The sequence below is a fragment of the Cebus imitator genome, unplaced genomic scaffold (genome assembly GCF_001604975.1).
Source record: "Cebus imitator isolate Cc_AM_T3 unplaced genomic scaffold, Cebus_imitator-1.0 Scaffold136, whole genome shotgun sequence".
In the NCBI taxonomy this organism is placed as follows: domain Eukaryota; kingdom Metazoa; phylum Chordata; class Mammalia; order Primates; family Cebidae; genus Cebus; species Cebus imitator.
In genome coordinates this window covers 3,024,649-3,033,862 of record NW_016107451.1, presented here as the reverse complement: position 1 = coordinate 3,033,862, position 9,214 = coordinate 3,024,649, and the positions used below count along the sequence as shown (strand labels likewise).

General features: G+C 47.6%; 1 protein-coding gene across 1 annotated transcript in view; it reads right to left on the bottom strand.

Moving 5' to 3' along the window:
* Positions 1-9,214, bottom strand: part of P3H1 (prolyl 3-hydroxylase 1) — a 21,159-nt gene that overhangs the window by 4,542 nt on the left and 7,403 nt on the right. Inside the window, exons 3-10 of the mRNA XM_017541762.1 lie at positions 7,569-7,758; positions 7,223-7,354; positions 6,153-6,292; positions 3,914-4,003; positions 3,535-3,587; positions 3,239-3,360; positions 928-1,055; positions 648-743 (exon numbers count right to left, since the gene is read on the bottom strand). Of these exons, the coding sequence (XP_017397251.1) occupies positions 648-743; positions 928-1,055; positions 3,239-3,360; positions 3,535-3,587; positions 3,914-4,003; positions 6,153-6,292; positions 7,223-7,354; positions 7,569-7,758 (951 nt within the window). The remainder of the gene's footprint in view (positions 1-647; positions 744-927; positions 1,056-3,238; positions 3,361-3,534; positions 3,588-3,913; positions 4,004-6,152; positions 6,293-7,222; positions 7,355-7,568; positions 7,759-9,214) is intronic.

Sequence of the window (9,214 nt, the reverse complement as noted above, 5' to 3'; positions counted from 1 at the left end):
TGATGGCTTAAAAAAAATGGGAGTTTGCCTCAAGAAGTTCTCTCTGTGCCTGCTGCCATCCATGTAACATGTGACTTGCTCCTCCTTGCCTTCTGCCATGATTGTGAGGCCTCCCTAGCCACATGGAACTGTAAGTCCAATTAAACCTCTTCTTTTATAAATTGCCCAGTCTTGGGTATGTCTTTATTAGCAGCATGAAAACGGACTAATACAATGTCCCTCTGTGGGCCTCCAGAGACACTGAGGACCAGGCCCCATCCCACATCCTGCACCCCCTCTGAAGCTGTAGCCTCTGCCCAACACCCACACCGTATTCCTCTTCCTCCTCCCCTTCCTACCTCTCTTTATGAGCACACTGTGCATCTTGCACAGAAGCACAGCCCTCTGGTATCAGCCATTCTTCAGAAAGCATTCTCATAGCTTTGGCGAGCAGTCTTGTCCTGCTCACTTCATTTTTATTACATTCAGTCTAACAGCCAGGATTCAAAAGTGAACCTCACTCAACATAACTCATCTTTGTTCTCCGGCACAGGAACGTCAGCAGGCGGACCCTCTTCACTTTACCTGCCACCAGCTGCTCCAATTCCTTAAAGCCTGCGTTTCCCCCTTCCCCACCCATTTTTCCACAGGTCTAGTGTTGATTTTACCTTGAGGGCTTTGAAGACAGTGACACCATAGAACTTTTCATTGGGAGTATGTGGGGAGGTTTGACCCCGGTAGCCATCTCCTGAAGTTGCTGCCACCTACAAGGCCCAAAACATAAGGTGATGTTAGCCAGGGCAGCTGCCCCAGAAGTGAGCAGAGGGAGGACTATGTGGGAGGGCTTGAGAAGAGGTGGTAAGAGAAGGCAAAGGCTACCACCTAAGGGGCAGCTGGTAGGGCGATGCTGGACCCTGGGTGAAGGTGCAGTCACTGGGCTTCCCTTACGTTAGTCAGTCTCTGCAGCTCCTGACACTCATGGTCAGAGATGACACCATCCAACACCACCCGCTGGGAACCATTCAGGAGTCTGGAGTTCATGGTGAGACTGATACCTTCATACAGCAGGGGACCACCTGCAAAGCAATGACAAGACTCCAGCTAAATCTAGCAGCAGCTCTGACCAAAGACTCTCCATTGAATATTGCTACCCTGTCACAAATAGAAATTCCAGCTGTTTCCTTTTCACCAACAAAATCTCCCACTAGGTCATTTTCAAAGGCAGAATGGTCCAGAGGACAGAACATAGAGCTAAAATATGAGGTTCAAGCTCTAGTGCCAGCTCCATGACCAAATAGCTGCTGGCTCTTGGGCCATGACACGCTGTTGAGGAAACATCAGAAACACGATCCTAAAACATGAGCTCCAGAATGAGGAAGAACTGATTTTGACTCCTAAATCCTCCACTGATTAGCTGTTTGACCTTGGCAAGTTACTTAAACCTCCCTGAGGCTAACTATAATTAATTAAAAGGTTCTTATCTGTCAAACAGCATCTACCTTATATGTCTGATGCCAGTATAATGTTAAGAACAAGAGCAAGGAGTGGTGGCTCATGCCTGTAATCCCAGCACTTTGGGAGGTCGAGGTGAGCGGATCACCTGAGGTCAGGAGTTTGAGACCAGCTTGACCAACATGGAGAAACCCTGTCTCTACTAAAAATACAAAATTAGCCAGGTGTGGTCACGCATGCCTGTAATCCCAACTACTTGGGAGGCTGAGGCAGGAGAATCACTTGAACCCAGAAGGCAGAGGTTGCAGTGAGTCGAGATCACGCCACTGCACTCCAGCCTGGGCAACAAGAGCAAGACTTCATCTCAAAAAAAAAAAAGGAAGGCAAATTAAAAGTTTAGCATGATATTTGGCACATGGTAAATGCTCACAAGTTTGGCTACCATATCGTCATCATCATTCATTTAAAATAAGGATCTTGCAATCTGCATAACCCACCTCTCAGGCAGTTGTAAGAATCAAGAGAAATAAGAAAGTGAAAGTGGTCTGAAAACAAAGGAATGCTGGACAAATTCTTTTCATATGCTAATCTTGTCAAATTTACCACTGTTAATTTAAGCAACTATAGGGCAAAGGCCAGCATCTCTCTCTTACAGTTTTCATGGTGTCTTCTGTGCTAGGGACATACTAATACTAGAGACTCAATTCAATTCCACTCGTTCACTGAGGCCTCAGTGTGTGCCAGGCACTGTCCCAGACAGGGTGAGAGAAGAATCCTACAAGACAGTACCTGTTTTCTAACAACTATGCAAATAACTAGCACAAGACAGACCATAAATGCCCTAAGAAGTTCAAAAGAAAGGAGGGGACTCCAATCATCTGGGAAGTTAAGAAAGGCTCTGGGGGGTATATCTGAGATGCCCTCATTGGCAGGGATGGTGGGAAGCATATTAGGAGAGCCAGACATAAACACAGACTGGTGAGCAGCTGGCAAGCTCATGGAACAAGGTGCAGTCCCATGTGAAGAGAAGTTGTAAACAGGACAAGAGTAGAACATTCGGTGAAGGGGCAGGCAGGGAGGATGGGTTAGAGGCTGGCATCTGGAAGACTGGCCTAGCTACTATGTGTGGGCAGGAGCGAGGACAGGCTAGACGAGGTGTAGACAGGAGGTGCCAGAGTCTGAAGCAGGCCTGAGGCAATGAAAAAAGGAAAAGGCTAGGGAGGGAGCTGAGAAGCACAGCCAAGCAGAGCCACAATCAACAGGCCCTCCCAGCGGCCCGCAGGAGACAGGCACGAGAGGAAGAGAAGCCAAAGGAGGTCTGAAGGTGTTGAGTTTCAGTAACAGGACGAGTGGTGAAAACTGGGAGCAAAGAGTTTGGGAGTGGGAAGATGGAATGAGTCAATACCTATGGAAGTGGACGACACTAGCCACTCGTGTTACTGTGACACAGGAGTCTTCTTTCTTTTTTTTTAAAAAAAGATGAGGTCTTGCTATATTGCCCAGGCTGGATTCAAATTCCCGGGCTCAAGTGATCCTTCTACCTCAGCCTGTCAAGTGGCTGGGATTACAGGTGTGCACCACTACATCCTGGAGTCTGATTTCTGAACCAAAGGATGATTCTCAGTGCTCTTTCCAGCTGAAAGTCTTGGAGGTGAGTTGGGAAGGATATCCACTGAACTTGGCCCCTGAGGCTGGCTCATGGTGAGCTCTGCACTGCTGCGGTGGGGCGCTGCCTGGCAAGTAAGTGTGGGTGACCTGCCTGGTTCCCTGACAATAGCCACACATGCCCCCGTTTCTGTCCTCTCACCTTCCCGCGTCAGTCTGCTCACATCCAATGACTCCTTGGTCTTCTCTTCCACAAGGGTCTCGATTTCCTTCATAAGGTTCCCAATCTCCTGGGAGATGCGGACGGCTGTTTCCCGTTCTGACCTATGAGCATAGCCGCTCTGAGGACTGCATTCCAGGGCCAGCCCTGGGCTCCACCCCAGCTTCCCAAACTGGACCTGCCCACCCCTTGCCAGGAGTTCACATCTGCCTGGGCTCAGGAAGCCTCAAGTGCTTCATCAGACTGATCCAACCATGCAGTTTCTTCAAGGTCCTCACTTCTGTTTCTCTTGCAACCTCTTGGGAATCACCTCTTCTGGAGTCCATGAATCCTACGTAGGTCAGAAAGAAATGAGAAAGGTAGGATGATCTTAATCTTCCAGGTGTCTCAATGCATAAAATAAGGCCCACAGGAGTAATCCAGCTTATCACCTTCTTCCTTTCAGGAGACAAAACCTTAGAGGTTTCCACATCTAAGTCCCTTCTAGCTGCCTGGTGTTCCCCTTTCATCTGTCTCTCATCCCTGCCTTGCACAGATCCCAGGCTAGGCTCAGCCTCCAACAAGTTTTCCCTCAGAATCACACTGTGTTCCCCTCCTCCCCATTCATCTCCCCCACTCACTCCCCCGCTCCCTCCCGGCTCCTGCACTCTAGCTCACCGGATCCACAAAGGGAATTCCAAAAACATCATAAGCGAAGAAAAGCAGTTCCTTCTCCAGTAGGCTTCGCTGTCGGTACTCCTTGGCACTCTGAGGATACAAAGGCAAAGGAATACCCTAGAACTCAGCCCTGTCTTTTAACCTCTGGGAGCTCCCCTCCCTGGCACCCCACCCTGACACTCCTGATGTGACCTGAGGCCTCCTCTCCCTACCAACGTTCTAGGTCTGTTCCCCAGTTTGGGACAAAAGTCTAATTTTTGTGTCCAAGGGTTCCTCTGCCTGACACAAGCAACAGTACCTCTGAGGGTGGAATAACCAGGCTTCCTGTAAGGGAAAAAGCCGTGTTCCTCTCCCACCCCAACCCCCATTAGTCTCTGGGACAGAAAATCTGATGATTCTCAGAAGAGGAAATATTCTTAAAAGAAGGAGAATTCCTTCTTGACTTCTACAGGCGTCCACAAAGCAGGAAAAGGCATCATGCATTAGGCAACTGACATGTTATTCATTTGATCTTTATCGCACCATCTGAGGTTGATACTGTTATGCTCATTCTACAGGGGAAGCCTCTGAGACACAGAGGAGATGTGCCACTGTCTAAGGTGACACTACAGGACACAGGAAAGCAGGGACCTACAGTCAAACCCAGGTCTTCTGTTATCTTTTTCTTTCTTTTTCTTCATAGCAGAGTGTGCATTTGGACAGATAAACCTGGCTCTTTAGATCCTAAAGCCCATGTGCTTTCTGCTGTCCCACCTGCCTCCTCTCAGACCCTAACCAGACCACACCCCTCCCTGAGGATGAGCAGCTGCATTGGGAGGGCCTGGCACTCTGGCCTTCCCACGTGGACTCCTGGGCAAGGCTTACCCAGGGCAGGGAAACTGAGTACCTTCCGGGGCCACATCTTTCCCTAGGTGCTTTGCTAATCTCCAAGCAGCAGGAATAGGAAGGAAGAGAAAAAGAAGACATCGTCAGTTGAAGTAAAACACAAGGCAGTTCAAGGAGGAATGAAAGCAGTCAATGAATCCTATGTCATCTACTATATTTACCTAAGAGGAAGAGAGACATTTTCTTCTCAGGAGTTTACATTACTGGCTTCTGTCACTAAGGGCTATGTTATCTCATTTAACACTCTCCAATGACCCTATAAGGTTGCTGTGAAGCAAACCCCACTTCCATTCTTTATTCATTTGATGCTAATTTACTGAGTGTCAGCCATGTGTCTGGAGCTGTGCCTGCACTGGAGCAGAGCAGGGAAGAGATTCTGGTCACAGCGTCCACAGGCCAGTGCACAAGTTACTTCATCTCTCAGATGCTAACAGTCCTTATCCTTAAAGTGGGAAGAACAGCGCCCACCTTGCAGGGCAGCTGTGATGATTAAATGAGATGATGGATGCAGACTGCCTCACAGAGAGCTCTGCCTGGACAGGGGTTCAATATGTTAGTTACCTTCTTTTCAAAAGGGGAGTTCTAGTTAAAAATGCTAGATTGGCCACATTGGTTTATTTCCCCTCACTCCCCTCGGACTCCCCGTAATGGCCATAAAGAAGGTGGAGAAAAGGTATTAACCAAGTAAGACAAAAGAGACTGGAAGTGCCATCTTAAAGTCAGATGGTCACCATCTAGTGGCCAAAGAGGACCACTACAAAGACAACCCACATGGGAGGGACAGCAAGAGGCTGTTTCTACTGGAGGCTCTCAGACTCCAGAGCTCGAAAGGAAGAGCCTGAGTGTTTTCCTTCAGTGCAGCTGTCTGTGTGTTATACAGACATTTCTCCTAGTTTGGAGTGAGATGGGGAAAATGCTGAAAGATGAGAGAGAACAAACAATGGCAGGAAGAAGGGATGGGAAGGAAAATGGAGACAGAAAACGGGTGAACAGAAAAAGAAAACCAGAATTAAGTGAAAAATCATAGATCTTGGCCAAATAATCTCGAATGTCCAAGCTAGGGGTCCCAAGAGGGTAAAGATTATGTCCGCCGTGTGGTTCCGCGGGACTCAGAGAACAGACTCCTGGGTCCAGGTAACGCTAACTGAGGCTCCTGTGTACTCCCCACACGCCCTCCCTGTGCTCCCTTCTTCTCTGAATAACAAGCCGAGGCAGTGAACTCATACCTGGCCCCGACACCAACACCTGGCCCCTGCCCTGCACACACAGCGCTGACTCCCCTTTGCTAACCCCTTCTTCCGCCCTGAGGTCTGAGTTCAACTGGTGGCTGTCATCACAGAAGGAAATCTCTCACCTCACGGGGGCTGATCAATCTAGTATGTTCTTCTCCAAGCATAGCTGCATAATAGGCCAAATTCTGGTTCATCACCTCATCATTGGGGAAGAAGAGAAGATAGGTCTTGGCACATTCGACAGCCTGTGTATAATTCCCAACTGCAAAGTGGAAAGAAGAATAGCTGAGAGGAAAGGGTCAAATCCTGGTACCAGGGACCACTTAGTGTTCAGTTTCTGCAAAGTTTGAGGCAGTGGTGACACGACAAGGTAGTGCTTGCTACTTAACATGACGGCCTGATTTCAGGGGCAGAAGTTATGGAATACACATAGAATGTGCAGTTGATTTTAAGGTGAGGTGGTCATTGTCCTCAGGGCTGCCTGACAATGAAACAGAAAAGAATCAGAATTCTCTGCATGCCCACATCTTTAAAGAGTCACAAATAATTCAAATATCCCTTAATATTTTACCTCAATACACTCAATCATTAGTTCAATTTCCCTGTCTTCCTACCTTCTTTTTTTCTATGGATTTTCAGAAGACAGGGAAGAGTACAATAGCAGATTGTCTCTTTGGCAGAACAGTTCTTGTTGATATGTGTTAGTCACCTCCATTCAACTGTAAATACTGTACACTCATCTTTGTGTTTGCAATGCTTAGCACATAGTAGGAACTCTGCAAAGACCTGCTGATTTGTTGGTTTTCTGGGTATTAATTGGCAGCCCCACAAAAGCATCAGTGCTATACCAGGGAGAAAGGCTGGCGAATGTCCTCTGAGCTGGTTTAAACAATGGCATCCCCTTACTTTTGCCATTAACTTTAATTCAAAAGCAAAAATAGATTACATGTTCTAGAAGGGACAAGAGAACAAGGTCCTAAGTCTCCCTCCCCCAGCTTTTTGGGTTGCTGGTACTAGCTTCCTAGGCCAGTGGTTTATAACAAACTACCCAGGGATCACTTGGCATGGTGCTTCCCATAGGTACTGAAAGAAGCCAAATACACTGAGGAAGGAAGTGGCTGTAATCCCTGCCCACCTTGCCTTTAGCTTCCTCATTAGGCAGCAGAGAAAGAGGAAAGAAAGTAGGCCTTACTGTTATAGTAGGCAAATTGCAGATAATTATAATGTGATGGGAGGAAGTCTTCGAAGGGCTTCTCTCGACTTGGGTGGGAAGCAAGCTCGGTGACACAGTTCTGCTTACAGCTGAGGACCTGGATATAATGATCTGAAAGGAATCAAAGAGGGGGAATAACTATGAGGGCACTCTTTAGGACTCAAATTTTGGTGAAGCACAAATTCAAATAAAAGCAATGTTTCATCAGATTCTCAGATTTAATAAATTGAGGAATGAGGCTGAAGATTCTCCATTTATATTATCAGATGTTGACCTTAGAGTCCCAGGAGGCCTGGCTGCAGGCCTGGCTCTGAACTGCACGCACCTGCGATGGCCTGGAAGAGGTCAGCATTGTACTCAAGGTAGTTGTAGCCATCGTAGTCATAGGGCCCTTCGCAGAGGGCCTGGCACTCCTCATAGGCCACAAAGTACTCCTGCAGCGCCGCCTCTAGGTGGGGCACGGCTTCCTGTGGCTGTTCCTCTGAGTAGAGTCGCACTCCCAGTCGAAATTCTTGCTACTGGGAAGAAGGAGCACTCAAATGCAGGCCACAGAGGAGGTACCCTCTCTCCTTGCTCTCAGCCACCTAGACGGGGGTCCTAATTTCCTGCTCCTCAGATTATGGATGTAAAGGGGTGATCTGGGTGCTGCTATATAATGAAGGGCTTTTGTAAATGGTGTTTACATGCTTCTCTGGAAATTTAAAAACATTTAACTCTTTTTTTTTTTTTTTTGAGGCAGAGTCTGGAATGCAGTGGTGCAATCTCAGCTCACTGTGACCACCACTTCCTGGGTTCAAGCAATTCTCCTACCTCAGCCTCCCTAGTAGCTGGGATTACAGGCACAAACTACCACGCCCAGCTAATTTTTGTATTTTAGTAAAGACAGGGTGTCACCATGTTGGCCAAGCTGATCTCAAACTCCTAACCTCAAGCAATCTTCCCACCTCAGCCTCCTAAGGTGCTGGGATTACAGGTGTGAGTCACTGTGCCTGGCCAAAAACATTTAACTGGCTGAAAGATACCTGGGAGTTCATTATGATTTTCTTGTACTTTTCTTCCCCCCCGCTACCCTAAAATTAGTGACAGATTCTTGTACTTTTTGTAGGGCTAACAGTTTTCAGATAAACACAACTTACTTGTTTTTTTTTTTTTTTTTTTTTTTTAAAACCCCCCGGTTTGGTTTTTTTTTTTTTTTTTTTTTTTTGAGACAGCCCAGGCTGGAGTATCTTGGTGTGATTTTGGCTCACTGCAATATCCACTTCCTGGGTCCAAGTGATTCTAGTGCCTCAGCCTCCTAAGAAGCTAGGATTACAGCCATGTACCACCACACCTGGCTAATTTTTGTATTTTTAGTAGAGACAGGGTTTTGTCATGTTAGCCACACTGGTCTTTAACTCCTGGCCTCAAGTGATCCACTCGCCCTGGCCTCCCAAAGTGCTGGGATTACAGGCATGAGCTACCATGCCTGGCTGACACAACTTACTTTTTTTTTTTTGTGACAGAGTCTTGCTCTGTCACCTAGGCAGGAGTGCCATGGCATGATCTAGGCTCACTGCAAACCTCCGCCTCCTGGGTAAAAGCAGCTCTCCTGCCTTTACCTCCTGAGTAGCTGGGATTACAGGCACATACCACCATGCTCAGCTAATTTCTGTATTTTTAGTAGAGATGGGGTTTCACCATGTTGGCCAGGATGGTCTTGATCTCCTGACCTCAGGTGATCTGCCCACCTTGGCCTCCCAAAGTACTGGGATTACAGGCGTGAGCCACTGTGCCCGGCCACAATTTATTTTTAAAAAATAATTCTTAGCCGGGTGCAGTGGCTCAAGCCTGTAATCCCAGCACTTTGGGAGGCCGAGGCGGGTGGATCACGAGGTCAAGAGATCGAGACCATCCTGGTCAACATGGTGAAACCCCCTCTCTACTAAAAATACAAAAAATTAGCTGGGCATGGTGGCACGTGCCTGTAATCCC